The sequence below is a fragment of the Nicotiana tabacum genome, chromosome 17 (genome assembly GCF_000715075.1).
Source record: "Nicotiana tabacum cultivar K326 chromosome 17, ASM71507v2, whole genome shotgun sequence".
Lineage (NCBI taxonomy): Eukaryota > Viridiplantae > Streptophyta > Magnoliopsida > Solanales > Solanaceae > Nicotiana > Nicotiana tabacum.
This window is the reverse complement of record NC_134096.1, coordinates 91,464,931-91,489,432: the sequence shown is the minus strand read 5'-3', so window position 1 is coordinate 91,489,432 and position 24,502 is coordinate 91,464,931. Positions and strand designations below refer to the sequence as shown.

Below are 24,502 nucleotides of genomic sequence, written 5' to 3'. Positions count from 1 at the left end.
TAAAAATTTTAGTATAACACAAATCAACAATTCCAACATACATAAACTAAACAACATTAAATTAAAAAATTACAAATAATCTCAACAAAGCACTCTCATATTTTAGCAGAAACTATGCAAGAGAGAACCAAAACTGACTTAATGGAAAGGTTTAATTTTTTTTTTTGAATTAAAATAGAGTTTAATAAGAATAGCTAAAATAGTTACGTATATAACTGAAACATAAAATGCAATGTGGAAAAAATGTAAGTTAACGCTTCAACAGAGATTCGAGCTTTTGATCTCAGCCCACATTATGAACCATCTTTGCCACTGCTCTGCAGCTTCCCTTTGTGTCAAAAAGGTTCATGTCTTATAATATTAGTTTTTGTCATGATTTTCTGATGAAGTTCACAAGTTAAAATAATTAATTTTTTACTGAACCCCTTGCTATAATGTGGGTCCGCCCCTGGCCGGTACAAGAAGATGTATCTCATAAAAAAAAACGCACATGCAGGTAAAGAAATAATGAGAGAGGACTGAGGAGAACATATAAAACTTATCAAGCTCAGAAGCAATACGCACATGAATAAAGAAACAATAAGAAAGGAGAACTTATAAAGGTTACCAAGCTGAGGAAAAGAAAAATTGTTATAGCAAAGCAATTGCATGCGTTTGACACTCCTTCAGAGAACTGTATTGTGTAATTAAAGAGCAAACAACACTTGTGACTTGGCTAATTTCCTACACACCAAAGAATTTTTTTAATCAAAAAACAAAAGTGATTAATTACATCTTCTATAAAATTAACTATTTATTACACAATTATTTTTACTAATATCAAAAATCTTCCTAAAGTAGTTTAAGTGCATTAACATTAAGATACACTAAACGATACATGACCTATATCAATCAGAAAAGCCAACCGAGTTCAACTATACGTTATTCATAAAACCCAAAAATAGTAAAAGCAAAAAAGAAAAACAAACACTCCATGTATCAAACCTATCAATAGATATGTACCTGAGTAAAGCAAGGGGAGTATCATTTTGACATGGGAAGAAAAGCAAAATCCACATCTTCGTAAGAAAAACAAAGACGCCTTTCCCATATATATTAACTTTTGTTCCTGTGTCTTTTGCCAAATAATCTTCTCTTCCATGATTCTGTACGTAAGTAGAACTTACATACATATAGAATAAAAACTATATAGAAAATTAGAATAAACTAACCCGATCCAACCTTCAATAAAAAGGAAAAATATTGAAAATCTTGCTAACATATAATCTGTATTCAAAATATTTATATTCACAATAAAAGATACATAACAAAATTCCATCAAACGCAACCTTAACAAAGAGCGTCCTTGGAGTGTTCAATTTTCTCCTAGAATCCAGCCCACTGTTTGTCCATGATATTCCTATAAATAATAGGAGTTCCCTTCAACTACGTGGCACTAATAAAAATTCTAAGTGTATAAATTATAAGAGTCCTAATGAAAGTTTAACTTTGATTGAATAGTATAAATCGTATCTAATATGAATCCTATTGAAAATAAACTATACACTTTGTATGGTCTGTCTATGTGCAATTTAAATCCGAAAAGAATTCCAACTTTGGGTAATTACAATTATATCCGTAAATTATATAAATATTTAAGGGCATAAAAGTCGATCAAGATTTTAGGAATAATTTAATCTTTCAATATTTAGCATTAAACATTCGTTCTTTTATAATAATATAGATAGATAGATAGATAGATATAAATTAGAGTATTGAATAATGTTTTAATTTATTAATAGCTTATTGGAAGCATATAATTATAAATTGTATTATGTAGCTGTGAACTATTCCTTTAAAATTATATTTGTAAATATTTTATTAACTTGAAAAAGGATTTTTTTTTTGTAATTAAATAGTTTCATTAATCACGTTTTTATGTAAAAGGGGGACTCTTAAATTTAAAAGAAGTGCAAAGTGTTTCGAAACTTTCCAAATGTGAATTTGCAATGTTCAGTCTTTTCTTTTTTTTCTTTTCTAGTTTCCTCTTTGTAATTTTCGTTTTCTTTTAGCCTATGTGGCTTAGAAGTCTTATTAATGTGAATGTGCAATGTTTTTCCTTAAACTTTTAAACCTAAAAACCGTATTATGATGTGTCATTTTTAAAAATTTTTTTACAAATATGGTATATCACATAGTTCAAATTAAAAAAAATTTAATATAAAAAATTTAGCTCATTTAGAAGTCCTAAATATTAGAAAATAACTAAAAGTCCTAAATATTAGGAAAATAATTAAATAACTAAAGGTCCTAAATATTAGAAAAATAATTAAATAATTTTTTATTTAATTTGAAATTAATTTTTAAAGAATAAAAAAGATGCTTTTAATATAGTTATATAGATTAATTTTAGAAAGTAGAAATAGGTAACGACCCCTACTGGTACTACTAGAAGAACAAAAGCCAAAAATGGCGAAATCAGTAGTAATTCCTCGTATGTCTCTCATCTTCCTCCGCTCCAAATCCATGTCTTCTCTCACTATAATACCTCACACTATTTTTTCACCCTCAGAAAAGCTCAATCGCCTTATTCTAAAAAAGTCCCATTATTCACTTCAATTTTTCTCTACTACTTCAACTCCATACCCACTTCAATACGATATGATAATCTCCCGCCCTGCAAATTCCCCTTCACCAATCCAAAAATCCCGCCCACAACGCTTCCTTCCCAATTCAAAACCTACTGATTCCGAACCCAAACCCGGTTCAGAACTCGGGTTCGACGATTGGGTCGATAGAAAATTGAATTCAAAATCATCTAACGAGGAACCCAATTCGGATAATATTATGAAAATGGATAAAGGGAAAAGGAAATATTATAATAAGAGGAGGAAAAGAATGTTTGGCGGGTCGGATTCGGATTCGGGGGATGAGAATAACCGGGTCAAGGATAATGAGTTTGTTGAGCTGAAGCAGGAAGTAGTGGAGCTACGTACATTGCACAAGAAGGAAGAAGAGTTGTACTTCTATGACAATTTTGCTTACCCTTGGGAAAAAGATAAGCATTATAAGATGGTGTATCAATTGGAGAAGAAGTATTTTCCTGATCAGTGTTTTGATAAAGCTTTTCTTGAACCTGGGCAATCAAATGAGAATGTAAAGAAGAGCAAAAAGAAATTGGGAATTAGGGAAAAGATAATTGAGAAAGATGGTGATGGTGGGGTTGATAAAAATTTGATATTTTTTGAGGAAGAAGAAAAGGGTAATGTAAAGAATAGCAAAAAGAAAACTTCTGATGGCGGGGTTGATAAAAGTTTGATCTTTTTTGAGGAAGGAGAAAAGGGTGTGAGGAGTAGGGGTGAAAATAAGGAAGAAGGTAAAGTTGATGTATCGGAGAAGAAAGTGGAAGAGTTCTTCAAGTATTTGAAGAAAGTTCCAAATAAGGAAAATGGTGTTGTTAGTGCTGAGCCGTTTCTAGCTACAAGGAGTACAGGGCTTCCTCCTAAATGGGATAGCCCAGGTGGGACAGTGGTATTAGTGAACAAACCAAAAGGTGAATTTGAGCTCCTAATTGTCTTAACACTGGGATTTATTATGTGCGTTTGTTAAACGTTGATGTGTTTTTAAAAGAGTTAATTAAGAGTTTTAAGTTCTCATGTGAAGTCAATGTTAGGTGTTTTAAGTTTATAATTGAACAAGAAGCATTAGTTACAAGTTGGATTGACAGACTACAGATTCTTAATGCAATGCTTGAGAAGTTTGACTTCATTTCCTTGTTTGATTTTTTAAAATGGTAGGTTTACTCTTAGAGTCTCAGAGTCGGAGATAAGTAAAACTTGTTTGGGAGTGTGATATTTACATAATGAATTCAGCCAGTGTGGTTATTGATGAAAACTGCCCATGAGTCTTATTTTCTGTAGTATTGTCCATCACAAAGCTCACGAAAAGGACTTCTATGTTGATACGCAAAATATATTCACATAAAAACAGAATATAGTATCAAATGCTCATTTCCTTGTTTGATTTTTTAAAATGGTAGGTTTACTCTTAGAGTCTCAGAGTCAGAGATAAGTAAAACTTGTTTGGGAGTGTGATATTTACATAACGAATTCAGCCAGTGTATGGTTATTGATGAAAACTGCCCATGAGTCTTATTTTCTGTAGTATTGTCCATCACAAAGCTCACGAAAAGGACTTCTATGTTGATACGCAAAATATATTCACATAAAAACAGAATATAGTATCAAATGCCAAAAATATAATTTACGAGTCAGGATTGTCTCTTATGATCTAATATCGTAAAGCCAAACCAAGGTTAGGAGGCTCTTGCATTTTTGGAAATGTAGTTATAAAAGCTTGGTTTCTTCTTCTTCTGACTATTAGTCTGAATTGCCTTACAGGTTGGACTTCTTTCACTGTTTGTGGAAAGTTGCGGCGTCTAACAAAAGTGAAAAAGGTACATTTTTCCTAACCACAATCTAGGGGCTATCTGATATGGTCTCGGAGAAGCAGTATGCGAACTCATTTTAAGAATATTTTCAAGATAAATTTGTCTGGTGATCTTTTGTATTTGAAGGTGCATTACCATGTTAGTCTTAGGAACAAGAACGAAAATTCGAAAAAACTTTTGGATGAGTGTTTTCACTTTAAAATACTTGAATATGTAGTTTGATTATATCCATGCTGATTAATAGCACTCTTACTCCGATTAAAAAAAAGAGCTTGAATATGGTTCTGATTTCTGTCTGAAGATTTACTATTTTGATTTTCTTTAACATATCTATTCCTAATGTAAGATACTATGAAATCTTAGATTTTTAAACAAGAACTTCCCCTCATCAAGTTTTATGTATTCTTTTTGGTGTTGGACCTCCACTAGATCGATTATGCTAAGGTAGAAGACTCTGTCCCGCAAAAGCAGAGCTGTGGGCTGAAGAACATGTTGGGGCGAGGAAGAAAAGAGTATTTAGCAAAATTTGAGAGAATTTACATTTTTGAGCATTTTGTTACCTCCTTCCTCCAATGTTCATTTTAAATTGAAGACCTTGTAGCAAACTTTTGTTTCTACAAAAAGATTGCCCCATTAAATTTGTGGGTTGGGGGGGGGGGGTGTTTGTTATTTAGTTATCTTTGTATTTTGGTTAAGGGGGATTTTATGCTTATATTCACGTGATTGGAAACATTCATCTCGTTCAGACTGAATACAAGCTGAACTAAGGCATTTTTATTCCATTTTATTACCACCTTCTCCTTCAAATTCATCTTTTGCAGGTGGGCCATGCTGGAACACTTGATCCAATGGCAACTGGATTATTGATTGTATGCGTTGGTAAAGCTACAAAGATCGTTGACAGGTAACTTGCAATAAGGTTTTAGTTGAATTAGTCCGAGGGAGATTTCAGGGATTCCTGAAATTTGATGAGAGTTTCTTATTCCTGCTAATATTTTCCCTTTTGTCTTAGGAGAACTTATACACGTCTATGAACAGTTTCTTTTAGTCTCTCGATACAGTTATATGATAAATTTTCTTGAAGTCTAAATTGTTCTTGGCAGTTATCAGGGTATGATGAAGGGCTACAGTGGAATCTTCCGTCTGGGGGAAGCCACCTCTACCTGGGATGCAGATTCCCCGGTATTTATTATTTAATTTATTTTTTGAAGTTATAAATCTTAGATAAAACTGGACCATGTGACTTATTTCACCCCTACGAAAGTCTCATCTAATAATCAGCGAAACAAATTAAGATGGCAAGATGAGAAGTTTCATGATAAAGTCAACATGAATAAAGTCTACATGCACGCTCTAACTTATGTTACACAAACTGGATCTAGTTATTTGTTTGACCCAGGATTATCTTACTTATGTAAGTTTGGATTTTGTAATATCCAGGTTATTCAGCGAGAGCCGTGGGAGCATATCAAGGATGAGGACATAAAGAAAACAGCAGCGTCCTTTTATGGAGAGATATGGCAAGTCCCTCCGATGTTCTCAGCAATCAAAGTATGTTAATTTTAGTTGCAACACTTAAGTTCCTCCAATTATTGATTCTGCCGAATATAAATTTATCCTGTGCATATTTTGATTTTTATAACAATGATTACAACATCTTCTTACCCTGGATGAATAAAATTATTGATACCAGATTTACACTTTCTTAAACAATTTTTTCTTAGTATTTTCAACATGCCTAATTTTGTTAGGAGTCATGAAATTTGGCAATCACATGAAATGAAAACATGTTGAATCAACTCCAGCTATATCTTCAGTCATTGTAATGACCTAGTTGCTGCTGATACTATTTGTATTTAACATAAGCTTAAATCAAAGAGTGTGCTGATTCAGAAAAGATACCTGTTACTTCTGTAGTCTGTAATTGTTTGAGTTGTTATTTTCTCTTTCCTTTAATAAATTCATCCATTTTTTGCCAGCTTCATCAGAATTTCTCTTGGGTGACCACGCATGAATTGGATTTAGTATTGCGTTATTACTTATTAGACTCCGTCTACTTGTGATAGGTTGGTGGTGAAAAGATGTATGAGAAAGCAAGAAGAGGGGAAAGCATCGAACTTTCACCGAGGAGGATTTCAATTTTCGAATTTGACGTGAAGCGGAGTTTAGATGACAGGTTATTTTGTTGAACTCTTCTAGTGCTAATCTTGTGCCACATGGATGTCTCAACTCTTGAAAAATCATCTCTCTGTGTTTATTGTCTGTGCGTACGAGTTAAGCCCTAGCCAAGGTTCTCTCAAAGCGTCTAAACATTCCTAGGGTGCTTCCTAAGTGTCTTACCATCCCTCTATACTGCATTGAATTCTTTAGTGCTAAATGTACACTCAAGTTTTGTTTGAGGGTGAGGTGGAGAACTCATTCTGATTGAAAGCAAGAAATATATTTCTCGCAGAGTGCTTTATTGGAGTTGCACAAACTTCCTCCCGTCCCTCCCGTTTGTGGATTTATTTATTAAGTACTTCAAAAGTTTTATGAGAACCTCACAAGGGTAGCATCTTCTTGATATGCATCCCCTTGATTCTGAAGCATGTCTATATTTCAAATATGCTTTCATGTGAAGCATGTCTATATTCCAGCCAATTACTCCTAGAGGAAACTGAGTAATTCTTGTACGTCTATAAATCAGACATGTTCTTTTTTTCTTTCTTTCAGATATGCTTTCATGTGAAGCAGAATTAGGATATTTGCGACAGATATACTTATAATTTACATGCATTGACATGAGCAAGTATTTTGGTTGCTAATGGTTGTCACTCCACTAAAGCTGGTATTATTTCACCAAAAGTTTCATATTGAAGATACTTCTTTTTTGTCTCCTTTTCTATTTTTTCCCTTTTTTGAATTGGCAGACAGAATGTCATTTTCCGAGTTAGATGCTCAAAAGGTACCTATGTCCGATCACTATGTGCAGACTTCGGGAAAGCTCTTGGCAGGTACTATATAAAGATAATGTTCGTTTTAATACTAAAAAAGGTTCTACATTTTGTGATAGATGATGAGAAATGACAAAATGTTTTAGTGATGCTTAATTTCTTTTTAATTCTTAATGTTCTTCTAAGTGGATTCAAACCCAAGCTGAAATTTTTACTTGCAGTTGCGCTCACTTGACAGCTCTAAGACGAGATTCAATTGGTAAGAGACAGTTATTTTAAGTTCAGTTTTTATTGTTAGTTACTGAAAGTCTAGGGTTGTCTTGTTTTGTACCTGAAAATAGTTGTGACAAAGGGTTCCCTTTATCTAGAACATCAAGAGATAAGAGAGGTCTTCGTTGAATTTTTGATTGCTGTGAGCAGCTTGTGGTCAGGGTTTGTGACAATGCTATTGTAGTATTAGAGAGTGTTGCCTGAATCTTGCACCTAATAACACGGCAGAGAACACCTTATATGCCTTTTATCTGAAGCTAGGTCTTGAATTCCACAAGCCGAACCCAATCCTTATTCGTGCAAGTAGTTGTCCAGTACTTAACTAATTGTGGTCTCTTTACCTCACAGGAGAGTACTCAGCAGATGATGCTTGGGAATTTCAAGAGTTGGAAGACGCAATCACCAAAGGATATTTGTAAGATTCTTGGAAATTCCAGTGGGCAGAGTTACCCAATACATGTGCTATGTGCTGGTGGAAGACTAAAAGGTAGTAGGTACCGGTGGAATAGTTGAGGTGCGGGCAAGCAGCCCGGATACCATCATTGTAAAGAAAAAAATATTCTTGGAGATTCCACATTTGTTGGTGGCAATTGGAGATCTATACTAGTTACCTTAACCTCAACAAAGGATTTCACTTTCTCCTCCACTTTACCTCTTTCTTTGCTTTTTCCTACTTCCCTTAGTTTCTGGGCAGAAGTGTTCAAGTTATATCCTCTATAAGTTGAAGATAAGGATGAACGTAAGAGCTCTTTGTATTTCAACCATTTCTGGTATTAATTGCACTTATTTTTTTGTAACAACCTTTAGTATGGCACCTTTCAAGTGTAAGTGCTACAAAAAATCGATATTTTCATTTGTTATCGTATCACTCCTGAAACGGGATCATTCTTTATGGCATTACAAATGAAATAGGTCTATTGCATTATGGAGTTTGCTATTTTATCCTATGTGGTCGATGCACGTAGCATTTTCACTGGCATTTTCAGCACCAAGATAAATGAAGCTGGGAGGAAGGCAGTCCCTGTGGATAACGTAACATTTGCAACAAGATAAATTAACAAAAACTTCAGTATGTTACTAGCATTTCAAATATTAAAGTTCACTACTCTCAATTATTGACGACCAAATTTCAACTTGTAAATAATGACACTTTTAGTATGACCATGTACTGATGATATCCTCAACATTATCTTCAAGACGTTAACATGACCATATGAAATAAGTACCTATACAGGAGTTAAGACTTTGAACTCAAACAAGCATAAAACACAAGTTATCAGGAGGCTGACACAAAAATGAATTATATTACTAATAACAAAAAACAAGGAGAATACAGAAATTTCTTTCTACCCGCTTGGAACTGTAAACCATCATTAGATACTTGCACACAAAAACAACGTTTGACGTCCTACAAACATTCTAAATCGTGTGAGTGTCCCACCTAAGTAGTTGTAGAATTAGGGGGATCAATTCCCATTGCCTTGTAATAGGCCATCTCTGCAGTAGCCATGCGATCCTGAAACATTGTCCATTCTCTTCTACACCTTTCTCTTACCTGAACCAAAATAGAAGTTGGACTTAGACATATAATCAGAGATCAACATACTCCATTGTAACAAGATTACACAAACACATGCAGAATCATGCATGATTAGGAAGTATGGGTATGAACACAAGATTTCGAACATGGTTTGACATATTCATATGCAAATTCAAAAGGTGATCAAATTGTTATTAGTTTTTTTTTATTCATATTTTTCTTAATCATCAGTTTTTCATGATCAAATTTCAGTATACAGGAGAATGAAATACAGCACATACCCCTTCCCATGGTGCCTTGCCATTCTCTGATTTACCCTGTCGAAATAAGAATATAAGATAATCATTACAGCCAACTTTCATGCTAGTCTAATATACTCCAACAAGATAAAGTTGGATATACCTGGCTCCCAAGTGATGGAACAGTTTGATGCACAACCCACTGAGCATCTACAACTCCTATCTTTTCATGTGCCGGCTGCTCATCCAAAAGCATTATTAGGAAAAAGACCATTTGAAACAGAAAATATGGGAATTTGTCCCACACATCTTAAAGTATACTACTAACCTCCACACATCTCCTAAGAGCAAAATCAAGACCCCACCCATGGACCAAGTCATTCTGCAATAAAGAATCAAGAAACCAAATGGGTAGCAATCCTCCTCCCCCCTTCGCCCCCATATTCTTTTTCGCTGGCTGCAATAAATGGAAGATATTTAATAATTGATACCTGGATCATATGCCAAACACACCGCCAGGCCTCTCGAGAGAAAACAGGTGCCATGATCTCAATAAATCTGATTGCCAACGAAATAACAGTTAATATTGACACCAAACACAAAGTGACATCAGTAGTTATTGGTAAATATCATGCATTCCATACGCTGCACAAGGTGGCAAATGTGGATCAGCGCACCAGCCTGGTCTTTCTTCTGTTTCCCTGTAAGCAGAAGCAATAAACTGTATATGAGATCAAGCTATGTGTGCATGGGATGCTTTAATCAGAGCAGTTGTAGGTATAATGCAAGTACTATGTTCCCTACTTGTGAATTTCAGTGTCATTTCGCCCTTTTGTCATTTGCCACGTCAACCCACTGTTTGGTGCTAAACCAGGCTGGGAAATATCCAAACCATGTTTCGCCACCAACTTTATATATCTGCAGTTGCATTGAAGCCTTAAGAATCCACATACAATTCAACATATTGATACAAACGACTCTGAGAATAATCATAACTTACTCCTCCGCATTAAAATTCTCAAGCCCCAAGTCTTCATCCCAGATGAATATATAGTCATAAGGTGCTACAATGTCAGGATGCAGAAAACGTTTTGCATACCACCTTTCAACAAAATGAATAAACTTTATACTTACCACAAATCCATCAAAAATGTTGAATAATTGAGGATAAAAAAGAATTCACAATAATAGTTACCATTTAGTTTGTTTCGGTGTACTGACATGGATAGCCCGCTTTGACCACTCAAGGTCATCCCATTCACTTGTTTGACCATCATAGTGAAACAGCATAATCGTAAAGTTCTCTGAAAACTGTTTACAGTACAGAAAAATAAGCATGCCGAGATACATAAGTAAAATTTTGGACTTAAATCTACCTAAGTTGGCAGCAAACCAACCCTTTTTGTTAACCTAGGTTTTCTTTCTATCTTTTCGCTCATCTCTGGTAACCCTAATTCGTAATGAGATTAAAAGTGGGATTGACGATAAGATTGATTCTTTGTCGGGAAAAAAGTAATTATTCACTGATGTGTTAAATGATTTGCAGAGCTTCACCAATAAACTAGCATGCATGCAACACAGACTAAGGAAAACATTATACATAAGAACAGCGAGGATAGCACATAAAACAAGACAAGACTATGCTGGAAAAAAAAAAAGGGGGGGGGGGGGAAGCAAAACAATAAACCCAAAAACAAAAAATGAAGCAAAAACATGACATGAAAACTCTTTTGAGATGGGAGGTGGGGCTAGTGGAATTAGCAAAGGAAGGTAAAATTGCCCTTATCAGAAGTCCAATCCCGGTCCCTCAAACACAGTCTCATCTGAATGAGATGAGTGAAGGACTGAATTTTATGGTGCAAAAGTTACAAGCATATACTCCCTCTGTTTATAAAAGAATGAACCTATTACTATTTGGGGAGCCAAACGAGGTTTTCTTTGACCATGTTTTTTGCAAATAGTTTTTAAATATTTTGAATTGTTAACTACTGTGACTTGTAGTACCTTTTATGTAGTTTCTAAATATGTAAATTTATTTCAATAAGCTTAAAGAATCTATGTCCGAATTCACACCGAGAATTAGTCAATTAGACCCTCGTAATCCGAAAAGGTTCAAACAACTTGAAAGGGAGAGAGTATTAGTCACGCTTCTGATCCCTTATCCATGAATAAAAGAACCCCTGAAAATGACAGAGCAGGGCTCACAATAGCAAGTACAAGGAAAAAAAGCTAGAGAGGCTTGGGCACAACCTTTTTCACTGCTGCATCAATGTTACTCTTCTGCTTGAGGCCGACTGTGAAGGTCACAAGGTACCTTGGTTTGATGATCAAGTCCTGCATATCAACAATGAAGCTGATTATCATAGAGAGATATAGTAATCGTTATGTTTTCTCATCCCAAAGAAAAAGGGAAGGAAAATAGAGAGAGAGAGACATGGACATCGTTAATGGCATCCTAAAATCATATTTAGCTGCCCTTGAAACAGTTCTTATCAGTCATCATAGCGGGATAGCATAAATTTCAGTGTCCAACACTATATGGCAATCTATAGCAAAATGTTTGTTTGAGCACCAGAAACCAGAAGGATGCAAGTATGTCTTTAGCCCACTTCAGCAGTTCCTTCAATATTTTTGTTCGACTGAGCAACTACTGGAGAATCAACTAATATCCAGAAATCAACTTCAAAAAATGGTTAATTCCATGAAAGGGATTATGGAACAAAGAGGGTATCAGCAATGTGTTAATACATGGATTAAATTATTTGTATATCAAGTCTCAAATCATGCCATCAATTTGCATAACGTGAACTGGTAGCTGTTACCAAATATAAGAAAAAATCAACCGAGTGCATCAAATTAGAATCACCGCTGAATTGACAAACCTCACTGGGCAGACCCCATAACCTCCGAGTATAAAGATCAGACTCAGATGCTACGATACCGGGTGGTAACCTCTTGGCACCTCTGGGATTTGACGGAACCCAAATCTGCTAGATTGCCACAAATAGCATAAATATCGAACAGCAGTTGTCTATAAACTTCCAAAATTAGATGTGCAATCGTATATGAGTGACAAGTAAAATACCTTTGGGTCATTATTCTTGTGTGAACTGCCACCGCGTCCTTTTAGGGAATTCAAGACATTTAATAAAGCTTGAGTTGAGAGGCCTGAGTACTTGTCCTCTATAGTTAGATCAATTGATTGGAAAAGATTAGTAGGTAAGGGCAGCTGCAAAATTGAAATCCACAAGCACATTACCTTATCAGCTCTTATTCAACTGATACCTTAAAAGAAAAATGGCACATTAAATACGATTATATCAAATTCATTATCAAAAGTAGATCCCCTTGCCTTGGTCAATGAAATTGTAGGAAAGGTTACACCAAGGAAAAACCCAAATACAACTCCAATAAAAGTAGTCACAAAAAGCCTCATCGTTTCATTCCGTCTTCTTGAGATTGGGCTGTAGATATTCAACAGTAAGCTAAGCTCATTACCACTTTTAACAATAAATAAATGGATCAACCAATCAAAATCAATCACGCCTCAATCCCAAACTACAAGGATGCCTATATGAATAAAGACCCTTAAAATACTTCAAATATTAAAACCTTCGCTTCATAGGCGTCCCCATCTTAAGTCACAATCCTTTAGCAGTAGTTTCACAACCAGAAAGAAGAATCTGCAATGAGTTTACTAACATCTGCTTAGCCCAAATGTGAGTTCAAATATTTCAAGCGCTCCACATTAGAAATTCACTATTTTTATGGCAATTTGGCCAACAACCTACAACCAGAAAGTAAAAAAGATCAGTACTTTGCAATTACTAACACTTTACTGGAGTAAAGTTCCCATTTTCCCCTTCATTCTATTACACATGTTCACGAAGATTTATTGTACTTTGCAATTACTAAAACTTGAGTAAAGTTCCCAATTTTCCTTTCATTCTATTCCAAATGTTAATAAATCTTTATTAATTAGTTCACTTGGTCTATAGTAGTAAGTTCAAATTCAAATCTTCCATAGTTCCTAAAAGAGAAATAATTTCAAAAATTGCTTTAAAATGCTCTAAAACATAGATAATATTCAAATATTATCCTAAAAAGACGCAGAATTTACTTAAATATGCTCTAAAAACATATCTGAAGACAAAAAAAAGGTTTAAATTCTGAATCGAACCTGAAGTTGCTGATCTGGAGGATTACGAAAGTGACCCAAAGCGAAAGAGTGCAAAATTTATAAACTTTAACGCAATTCCCGTTTAATGTTTCATCGAAATCCTTACGATGTTTAATATAGGAAAAAATCCAACCTTGGAATTGTCAAAGAGAGCATATATACTCTCTGTCCTGATGTCTTTGGAAGTAAACAAAAACCAAAGAAAAAAATAGTCTCTTCTACCTGGGACCAGTCCTCTTTCCTTTTGAGTAATTTTTTAGTTTTTGTTTTTCTTTCAACGCTTTTTGAATGACAGACACATTTTCTACTTTATTAAAATCAAAATTTTACACTTTTTAGTCATTTTGTAAGGAAGTTAAATAAGCATTATTTGTTTTGAAATGAATTTGTGCAGAAATTATAATATTAAAAATTTAGAAAATGAGATAGTGCCCCATCATCTATAGGAGTGCACAAATTTTAGAGCCAGCGGCGGAGCCATATATATATTAAGGAGTTGTCAACCAATTAATTTTAATATGTTGCTAGGTAATTTTTTTCCTTGAATGTATATATACTATATATTAATACCCTTTGACTTCTTTGTAAGTTTATTTGTTTATATTTTAACTTTTTAATGTAAATTCTGGCTTTATCACTATTTAGAACCCAAGGTTTAATTGTTTCGTGGGTTACCATTAGGTACGGAATAATTCTTGATTACCAAGATTTAGGCAAATGTGAACAAATTGAAACATAAGAAGTATCAACATTTAAATTAATTGATGACTAACTATTGTTACAACTTAGAGAACATGGAATTTTGCTTTTCCCGGTTGGCTTTTTAGTTGAACGTGACTACAGATTTGGAAAGCTTCGTTTACGCCAAAGGCAAAATTAGCAACGGAGCCACGTATTAGTCATTCATAATTGTTCTCCAATAAACTTTAATTAATATCCATCTCCAATGAACTTTAACTATTTGAAATTGTTGCAACCACACCTTGTTGTATGCATGAAACAAGAAATCAAGATTAGTGCAAAGCACCAAAATTAGAGAATCAAATATGGTAGTAATTGCTATGCTTTAACTCGCATAAGTCCTTAATTCACATACATCATTGGTGCCTTAGTGGCTTTTATTTTGAATGAAGTGATGCTTTGATTTAAATTAAGGGTATGCACTGATTTTTAAGGGTGTGTGGTCTCGATAGAATAACACAATAAAGAAAGAGTTTAACTTTTATAACTAAATAGGTTCTACAAAATGTTAAATATTTCAAAAAGAAAATCAGTTTGTCAAAACAACTTAAGACTAATTCCTCTCACGATGCAAACTTGAGCGTGGACAACTGAAATGGGAGCCAACATCAATAATAATAAATTAGGATGGATCTGACGTCAATACCATGATAATGGACTTTGGATTTAACTCAACCACAGCTAGCTCATGAGGTGAGGATTATCAAGACCATATACGGAACCCAACAACTACACATCCCAGTGATGTGGGACTCAACAGTTTGATGAAGTTGGACGGAAATTTGATGCAAGAACTCGAAAGGACTGAAAATTTCTAGAATGGGAGTATAATTTAGTGTCATATCTTTCGTACTAATTTCTTTATGATGTTGACATAAACTAAAGAAGTTAAAGAGCGTCGAGACAAATTGTTCAAAATCAGACGGCAGCAACGTCAGAAAATACATTAGGAAGAAACAAATGGAGAGCAACAGATAAAACAAAGAAAATAATGTGATTAATGTCCTATACTTGTTTGTTTTCCTACAAAGAGCACAAGGTTATCCCGTGGACTGGCACAAAACAGAAATATATTACTAAGAAAAAATTAGCAGAATGCATAAACTCTTTCTCCCCTCTTGGAACTGTAAACTAGATAACTTTAGGCTAATTAACAAAGAGCTTAATTTCTATGCTCTAACAATGTGAAATATATTTACACAAGCAGGTCGTTTACAAGGTAAATTACAAGTAAAAGCATTTATTGGTAAGCTAATAAAAATGGTAACTACTAACAGAAATGGTAAGTAACTACTAACAGTGTAAAACATCTTTAAAACTGTTAGTGCCTATAACTAAAATCCATAAAGAAGTGTCTGGCATCCTAATCATGTGATTTACCACCTAATGAGATATAGAATTAAGGGGATCAATTCCCTTTTGCCTTGTAATAATCTTTCTCTGCAGCAGCCATACGCTCTTTGAACATTGCCCATTCTCTTTTACACCTTTCTCTTACCTAAGCCAAAATAAAATGGACTTAGACAATATAACCAAATAGCAGCATATTTCTTTGTAACAAAATCGCGCAAACACTTTGTCAGCTAAAGCAACAGATAAAAACTTCATAGAGAAGCCATCTCCAAATCATGCATCAACAGGAAGTACAGGTTTTAAATTCAGACAGAACAATTAATAGTGTGTGATACAATGAAAAGAACAAGCATAATTTCATCCATGAACCCAAAGATTTGAACTCAGTCTAAAAGTTCATATGCAAATTCAAAATGTGATAATGATGTTGTTTATTGCTTATTCTTATTTTCTTTAACCGTCTGCCTCTCTTGGTAAAATTTCAATCTAGTGGAGAATTAGAAATTGCAACATACCCCTTCCCAAGGTGCTTTGCCCTGCTCTGCTTGTCCCTGTAGAAAAAGATAATCATTACAGCCAACTTTAAATTTAATCCAACATACATCGAGGCTGAAACAGGGATATACCTGGTTCCCAAGTGAAGGAACAGTCTGATGCACAATCCACTGAGAATCTACAACTCCTATCTTTTCATGTGCTGGCTGCTCATCCAAAAGCATTATTAAAATAAGGCCCGTCGAATAAGAATATAGGAGAATTTTACTGCACTGCATAAGGTGGACTACTTACTTCCACACATTCCCTGAGAGCTAAATCAAGACCCCATCCATGGACCAAGTCATTCTGCAATAACAATTAAACATTTCATAGTTGCATTTACAAAATGGTTCATTTCCTCCTTCCCGGCCTCCTTATGCCCAATATTCAGCCTCCTTGTGCCCAATTGTCTTTTTCATTTACCCTAGATTTTTTACTTTTGCGGGATTGTTTTTCAGATTGTGCGAGGGGCCAGGGATGGAGGGAAAGCTGCTCTAATAAATGGCAAAAAGCACGAAAAACATTATATTACCTGTATCATATACCACACACACCGCCATGCCTCTCGAGAGAAAACAGGTGCCATGATCTCAACGAATCTGATTGCAGATAAAATAAAAAGTAAAACTACGGACACCAGCCATCAAGTGAGAAAGGTATTTAGTAGAAAATATCATGCTTTAACATACGCTGCACATGGTGGCAAATGCGGATCAGTGCACCAGCCAGGTCTTTCCTCCGTTTCCCTGCAAGCACAAACAATAGACTGTATATGAGATCAAGCCATATGTGTATGGAATGTTTTAATCTGTGCAGTTATACATAGTAATGCAGGAATCCCTACTTGTGGACTTCAGTGTCATTACGTCTTTTTGCCATCCGCCATGCCAACTCAATGTTTGATGCTACACCAGGCTGCGAAATATCCAAACCATGTTTCTGCACCAACTTTATATATCTGCACTTGCATTAAAACATTATAGTCAATGAAATTCAACATTTTTTATTCACAAGAATGTGAGAAAAATCATTCTTACTCCTCCGCATCAAAATTCTCAAGCCCCAAGTCTTCATCCCAGATGAATATATAGTCATACGGTGCTACAATGTCTGGATGCAGAAAGCGTTTTGCGTACCACCTTTCAATCCAACAAATAAACTTCTCTCTTACAAAGTCCATCAAAATGTATTGAAACATTGAGGGTCAGAGGAATTCACAAAAAGAAGTTACCATTTAGTTTGTTTTCGTGTACTAACATGGATAGCCCGCTTGGACCACTCAAGATCATCCCATTCACTTGTTCGACCATCATAGTGAAACAAAATAAAGGTAAAATTCTCTGAAAACTGTTAAAAATGGAACTGTAAGAATGCACAGCCACAAAAGATGAAGGTAGTTTGTTCTGTGGACAAGATGATGGGAAATTATAATCCCACTCAGTAATAAGCTGGGAATATTGCCGGAAGTCTTTCTTAGTTAGTGGCACATACAGGATATAATCTAGAGAAGCAAGAAATCCTTGTATCAATCCAAATAGTTAATTCTTAGTTTAGCATTAAAAACAAATATTTATTGCTTTTATTCATTTTACTGAATAAAATATTGAGTAGAAAATAACCAAACAATTAACCCAAAAACAAATATTAAAAATAAAGGATAATCTTTACATTTCCGTTTGTCAAATGATCAAAATTTCTGGCAAGTTTTTGCTTGTCTCAACTTGTTATTTTTTGGTTCCAAATGAGAAATATGAGTATTCGAATCATTTTTGGATCTCAAATGTAACATTCTAAAGAATTTGGCAACCTAAACATGATTGCATTTGCAGGCAAAAGCTATGTTAAAATAAGTCGCAAACAAACCTCAGGTTAGGCCTTATCTAGTCCCTTATTCACAAATAAATGATCCCCCCAAAGGACAAGTCCAGGGATCAAAGGAGTGAGTAGAAGGGAAGAGAGCAAAAGAAGGGTTGAGCCTAACCTTTTTGACTGCCACATCGATGTTATTTTTCTGCTCGTAGCCAACTGCAAAGGAGACAAGATACCCAGGTTTGATAATCAAGTCCTGCAGATCAATTGATGAGACAGATTACAATACTGAGGGCTTTAACTTATAATGGCATTCTAAAAATCATGTTTCAGCTGGGTATTCAATGATTCTCATCTGTCATCATAGGGCTACAACAACAACGACCCAGTGTATTCCCACAAGTGGGGTATGGTCTGTCATCATAGGGGATTATATAAATTTCAATGTCGAAAACTATATTAACAGCTATGGCATAATGTTTCTTCAAGCCCTACAGAACCAGGAGGAGGCAAGAATGTCATTAGCACACTTCAGCAAGTTCATTATTTCCAATCAAGAATTCTTGGTTTCCTGTCCATCTAAAAAAACTTGAAGCAAACAGCTTTTTCTTATGATAGATTTCATCTGGTTATAAAAGGTTGTTACTAGGGCAATTGTTAGTTTAATAAGAACCCCTTCCGTCCAATTTCTTTGACTTATATAAACTATTAGAGACTCAACCAATATCCCTGAAACCAACTTCAGGATATGCTAGTTCTGTGTCATTAATAACTGAAAGAAGCCTTTTTTGTAATGTGTTAACACATGGATCATTTTCTTTGCATTCTAAACCTCACACTATGCCTTTGATTTGCATAATTGAACGGGTAGCAGTTGCCATCTGCCGAACAAAACGAAGAGTCAATTGACTACTTTAGATAGGCATCAAGGCCAAAAAATACAGACCTCACGGGGTAGGCCCCACAACCTTCGAGGATAAAGATCAGACTCAGATGCAGTGATACCCGGTGGTAGCCTCTCAGCACCTCGAGGATTTGATGGAACCCAAATCTGCAAGATTGCCGCAAATAGCATAAGTCTTGAAAGGCGGTATAAATTTCCAAGAGACAAAGTGCAATCTTATCTCTATATAACTAAAATTGACTATCAATATCTGAATGTAATAATGAAACGAGAATAAGAAACTCTGTTGCACCAAAGTGTCAAGAGTAGCTGCTTGTAGCGCATGTAAGTAACAAATGTTATACCTTTGTGTCATTATGCTTGTGTGAATTGCCTCTGTGGCTCCTCAGGGAAGACCAGGCATTTAATAGATCTTGGGTTGAGAGGCCTGAATGCTTGCCCTCAATGAAAGAGAGATCAATTAATCCGAAAAGATTAGAAGGTAAGTTCAACTGCAAAATTGAAATATACAAGCAGATTACTTATCAGTTCTTACTCAAGGGACACTTAAGAGAAAAATGGGGCAGACTTGGCTAACAAGCAGTGATACTATCTTATTTTAATGTATACATACACAGATATGCACATGTGCGCACACACACACATATCGAAATATATTGAAAAGTAAAATTAGCTCCCATGCCTTGGTAAATGAAAGTGTAGGAAATGACACGCCTAAGAAAATGCCAAGCACAACTCCAGCGAAGGTTGTTACAAGAAGCCTCATCATTTCATTTCGCCGTCTGGTGTTTGAACTGCCACAGAGAGTGTAAGTTAAAAGCTTTATACCACCTTTAAAGCTGAATATTCTCCCAGGAAAAAGGCAAGCTGGTGAGAGGTAGCAGATGCTCGAGGTGCGTGCAAGGCGGCCCAAATAACACGATTATAAAAAATTAAAAAAAGTCAATAAAGGACCCATAAATAAATCACTTTAAAATAAAAAATAAAAACCTGTGCGTAGGTGTCCCCATTCTGTTCATGATCCTCGAGGAGCAGTTTCAAAAAAACAAAAGGAGAGTTTAAATCCCCATCCACGTATCCACATTTACAATTTTTAGTAGAAGAGAATGAAGAAGCATTGGTCTTGGACATACCACGGGAACATTCACATGACCTTTCTTCTTCATTTTATTATTCTAACCTTGATCATGTGGATTTTATTTTTGGGAATTTACAGAAATATGCAGGGATTGATCTTGTGAATGAATGCAGAAACAAGTTGAGTATAATCCTACAAAAATAATCCACCGCTCAAAATGAGACCAAGAAAGAAAGAAAAGAGCGGGTCTTACAAATATCCTTAGAGGAGTTTGGCCTGATGTGCTCCATAAAGAATCCCGAGGAGCGAAAACGAAGAATGAATTCAGAATTAGGGGTGGAATTCACAAGTTCTCGAAAACGAAAAAAGTTCAAGGGAGTTTTCTTTACCTCTTGCTTTTTATTTGTGTGTTATGGGGACATGCCACAATTTAAAGTGTGGGGTGGGGATGTAAATATGTAAATAACTGTTTGTTTTTGTTTGTTGTGTGTGTTTTCGTTTCTTTTGATTGAAAATTTTTAAGTCGAAGACAAAAAAAAATATTATTTTCTTTAGGTAGTATAATAATTCCCCCTTAATTTTTCTTTGTGTCGCGGTTCTTTTTTAAGAATTTTGTTTGAACCGGGTGTAGTTAGTATTTTTTTAGGATTAGGAGATCTTGTGGTATGATTTTAAATGAAAGCAATATCTCTTGACTTTATTATGCCTTGAGAATAGTAAGTGCTTTAGTTGTGACGCTTATGCTCAGTTTTTGACTCTTGTATAAGTACCTTAAATTGTATGATCTTTACTTTACTTAACTGCTTTGACTAGAGTGTCTTGATGAGTCCGATCCTGAGTGAGTTATGTGCCATGTGTGTGTGAGGTTTTGGGTATTCTGTGCATTGTATTTGATATCTAGAACTTGTCCCGTGTGTTTGCAAAATAAAATAGTAGTTTTATTCAGTCTTGGAAGTGATATAGGCATTGTTTTTGTTGAGCCAGTTATATGTTGTTACCCACCTAATTGTTATGTATCCTAGTTGACCTCTTTGAGCATGTAATCCTATTTTTTTGGCAACCACATTACAAGCCTTACCCGATTGTTTGAATTGACCATCTATTTGAACCTTCTTATCTCTCACGAGCACTTGAAACTGTTATGAAATTTGTAAAAGTTAAAGTGTAGGGTGTTGGTTTGGCTTTTGAGTGGAACTATTGAAATTAGGAGAAAGGTGCACTGTTTTGAAAGAAAAAAAAAGAGCCACTTGAATTGAAAAAGAAAATAAAAAAAATAGTTGGATGGTTGCGAAAAAAGATTCCTTGATAGTGTTAATTCTTGATGTAATTATGCGTAAAGAAGTAGGAAGTTGACATATATTAACGTGAAGGTGGAGTTATGGTTTGACATAAGTGTAGTTTTTGAATGGTTAAATTGTATGTATTAAAGTGTTTAGGGAGGTGTAGTCATGCTTATATCCAAATGTATCTTACCCATCCCACAGCTTACATTACAACCAAATAAAGTCATACTTGATCCTTGACTGAATGAGCTCAATTGGTAGAGTAGTACATTACGGGCAAGCTTATGGTACGTCTTTTGTGGCACATGAATGTTACTACTGAGAGTGAGTGAATCCTTTCTATCTTGAGTTTCTAATTATTCTTAAACTTTATTATGTGTGTAACTACTTTTTATTTTTATGCGAGTGCACTTGATTCATGAAGGAAAGGTAATGTCGTTGACCTCTGTGTTAGAGTAAGTGAGCGGGTTGTGAAAAACGTGTGGTGCTTTTGAGTCAAATCTTGAGGCGAGGATGTTACGATATTGTGCTTAATATGTTTTGATTATTCTTGGTATGATGAGTTAGGAGAGTTGTTTTAAAAGGTCGTGTCTATATGAGGTGTAGTTTGGTTGCTCGAGGACGAGCAATGGTTTAAGTGTGAGGTGTTGATGGTAGGCTATAATCTCGTGTTTTAGTCACTTATTGCACTCTAATTCAATGCACTTTACTTGTGTTGAGCTTTAATTACTAGTGTTTTGCACTTATTTTATGTTTTATGCTGTGTAGGAGTGATTTATGAGTTATGTAGATGTTGTGGAGCTAATTCGAGCTATTTGGAGCTTTGAAGTCTAAGTAGAAAACCAAGCAATTAAGTCGGGATCACGTTCGGGGGTTGAAAACCAAGTCTGGACATCAAAAAATGAGAAAACGAATTCACTCTGAGAAAATTGCACTACCGCCCCGCGTGCCTCATAGCGCTAGTGCAATTTTCCTGCAAAGTGAAAATAACTCAATTTCTGGCCAAATTTACACTGCCGCATGGGGAGGGGCGGCAGTGCAAAAAGTGGCTAGAAATAATTTTTTGGCACGTTCTGGAATTCCCTACATGCGCGCCGCTAAAAAGGGTAGTTTCCGCCAAAAATGTTAAAATGACTTCCCATTTCCGCTAAAAAGGGTAGTTTCGTTCGGGGTTTATTTTGGGAGCGGCGTAAATACACCAAAACACCATTTTAGATGGACTTTTGATAGAATTTCGACCTAAGGAGGCCAAGGAGGCTAAGGAAGAGTTGTAAGAATACAAGCACGAGGATTTCATCATTCCTTCCTCACTCAAGATCCGGGTTTGGATTGAATTTATATTTTTCTATACTTTAGTTACATTTGTGAAGAACTTCTCCATGTCTATGGAATAGATCCTTTTGGGTTTTGATGGATTTGGTGTATTGATAATTGTTTGTGGATTATAACTCTATTTTTATATATTTGAATCGTTTTTGAAAGATTTAATTATTGCATCTATATTCACTTGTTCTTGTAATCGAAAGAGGCATAACTTGTGATATCTTTGCTTTATATTGTTGATTGAGTTCATAGATTCTTCTATGTAATCGAACGAGGCTAGTTAAATCATTGATTAAACCTAGTTAGGAGAATAATCGAGACATGTTCTCCTAAAGACCAATCCATTATGCATTCTTGCATATCTTCACAGAGCTTAAATTTGTTCATATTGAGAGGTTGAGACTTAATCGAGAGAGGAGTTTCTACTAAATAATTGTACTGATAATGAAGTGAATTCGAGAGACTTACTTGAACATTAGAAGTAAATTATCTAGAGTTAAATCTCAGACAATTATCTTGCACCTATCCTATAAAACCCCCCATTTTCTCTCATTGATATCTTCCTTTGCTTAGTGTTGCTCCCAAACGCACACGCAAGTATACGTGATCGACAAGTAATATAGAATTGTAAGTCCAGATATCATACCCATAAGGACTTGTGATTAACTATCAACTAAATTAAATCAAATAATTAATCTATTCAAGCGAATCGTAAAGTATGAATATTTAACTAAAATTTAATCTAGAGTAACAAATTAAGAGATTAAAGAAAACAACGACAAGCTTAAAGATGAATTCAATGTGAGTGAATATTCTAGAGCTATGGATTAGCTAACAATCCCGTTGAGTTTTCCACTTAAATTGTCTAATTAATTTATCTGGTTTATTGGTTGACATATTTAATATTGCTCGTAGCCTTCTCCCGAAGTACAACTTGCCTATTCAAGCTAATCTAACGCCTATATTCCTATGGAATTAGAATTAACAAGAACGCATTAATAATTCCTGTATAGTAACCAAGCAAGGCGAATAGATATATTCCTATCCTAACCGCAAACCCCCCCCCCCCCCCCCACTCAGAGTTAAGATCTTGCTCTACTCAATCTTATATGCAATCTAGAATTCCCTCTCCCGAGTTCAATCCTAGATTCGTAGATAGTATTCAATTGGGGATCAATCAATTAAATAATTAAGTGCAAAATTGAATAAATAAACTAATATGATAAAATAGTAAGAACAATTTAAACTTCAAACTACAATGTTCATGTAGCACCCAACAACTCTAGAACTAATAAACTATGAGATTAAAAGAAGAGAAGAGAAGAAAAATTAGTTGAAAGTCTCCTCCAAGCGTGGTGTTCTTGCCTCCGGTCGCAAAACTCACTCCCCTAAAAATGATATTTAATGACTATTTATATGTGTAGGGAAAAGACCCAAACGAAATAACCAAGTCTAAGACCAAATAGAAGACACAATAGGCTTTAAAAACTGGAACACGCTTGTTGTAGATCGTGCCTCGCGACCTCTAACGCGAGCCTCACCTCGCTGTTCACCAGGCGACGCTCGCTCTAACGCTCGTTTTCCACTGTGTGAAGCGAGATGTTTCACGAGCAAAATTCCTTGCTACGCCTGTTCTGTTTCTGCTTCGTTTCAATTCCATCTGCTTTGCCTAACTTTTGCCAAATTCATGTTCTTGTCTTTCCTTTCCAACTCCTTTGCATTGTTTCTTTAATCGTTGCTCAATCTACTGCTTAGTTTCACTTTATCACTTCTTAGCTTTCTTCTTTGCTCACTATCATATTGTTGTAGAGCATGAATTAGATATTAAATATTTACTTTGCTCAAATTTCATCTCCAATGTACCTACACATAAAATAAACTTA

At 35.1% G+C, this 24,502-nt stretch overlaps 3 protein-coding genes across 7 annotated transcripts; 1 reads left to right on the top strand and 2 right to left on the bottom strand.

Moving 5' to 3' along the window:
* The first annotated feature begins 2,397 nt into the window (after positions 1–2,397).
* On the top strand, positions 2,398–8,555 carry LOC107788494 (uncharacterized). Of its 2 annotated transcripts, none has more exons than XM_075234612.1 (9): positions 2,398–3,532; positions 4,380–4,435; positions 5,251–5,333; positions 5,533–5,611; positions 5,870–5,980; positions 6,496–6,605; positions 7,339–7,422; positions 7,584–7,621; positions 7,981–8,555. In XM_075234612.1, exons 1-9 carry the CDS (start codon positions 2,449–2,451, stop codon positions 8,049–8,051), a joined length of 1,716 nt encoding a protein of 571 aa, XP_075090713.1. In that variant the 5' UTR covers positions 2,398–2,448; the 3' UTR covers positions 8,052–8,555. The 2 variants fall into 2 exon arrangements, 1 of the variants encoding a protein (XP_075090713.1); XR_012701326.1 differs by having other exon boundaries at positions 2,410–3,532; positions 7,142–7,422; positions 7,981–8,524.
* A 362-nt stretch (positions 8,556–8,917) lies between these two features.
* LOC107788492 (uncharacterized) lies at positions 8,918–13,826 on the bottom strand. 4 transcript variants are annotated; one of them, XM_075234608.1, is made up of 15 exons: positions 13,592–13,826; positions 13,024–13,198; positions 12,764–12,875; positions 12,497–12,640; positions 12,294–12,401; positions 11,662–11,745; positions 10,607–10,722; positions 10,412–10,513; positions 10,216–10,329; positions 10,056–10,112; positions 9,903–9,969; positions 9,740–9,793; positions 9,575–9,649; positions 9,454–9,489; positions 8,918–9,187 (listed from the first exon to the last, which is right to left on the bottom strand). In XM_075234608.1, exons 2-15 carry the CDS (start codon positions 13,044–13,046, stop codon positions 9,074–9,076), a joined length of 1,206 nt encoding a protein of 401 aa, XP_075090709.1. In that variant the 5' UTR covers positions 13,047–13,198; positions 13,592–13,826; the 3' UTR covers positions 8,918–9,073. The 4 variants fall into 4 exon arrangements, with proteins under 4 accessions (XP_075090709.1, XP_075090710.1, XP_075090711.1 ...); XM_075234609.1 differs by having other exon boundaries at positions 12,294–12,398; XM_075234610.1 differs by having other exon boundaries at positions 13,114–13,198; positions 13,592–13,772.
* A 1,656-nt stretch (positions 13,827–15,482) lies between these two features.
* Positions 15,483–19,725, bottom strand: LOC107788491 (uncharacterized). The gene is made up of 13 exons (XM_075233777.1): positions 19,618–19,725; positions 19,280–19,426; positions 18,978–19,082; positions 18,204–18,287; positions 17,454–17,569; positions 17,260–17,361; positions 17,067–17,180; positions 16,912–16,968; positions 16,755–16,821; positions 16,475–16,528; positions 16,312–16,386; positions 16,201–16,236; positions 15,483–15,830 (listed from the first exon to the last, which is right to left on the bottom strand). Exons 1-13 carry the CDS (start codon positions 19,702–19,704, stop codon positions 15,741–15,743), a joined length of 1,134 nt encoding a protein of 377 aa, XP_075089878.1. The 5' UTR covers positions 19,705–19,725; the 3' UTR covers positions 15,483–15,740.
* Positions 19,726–24,502: the final 4,777 nt, after the last annotated feature.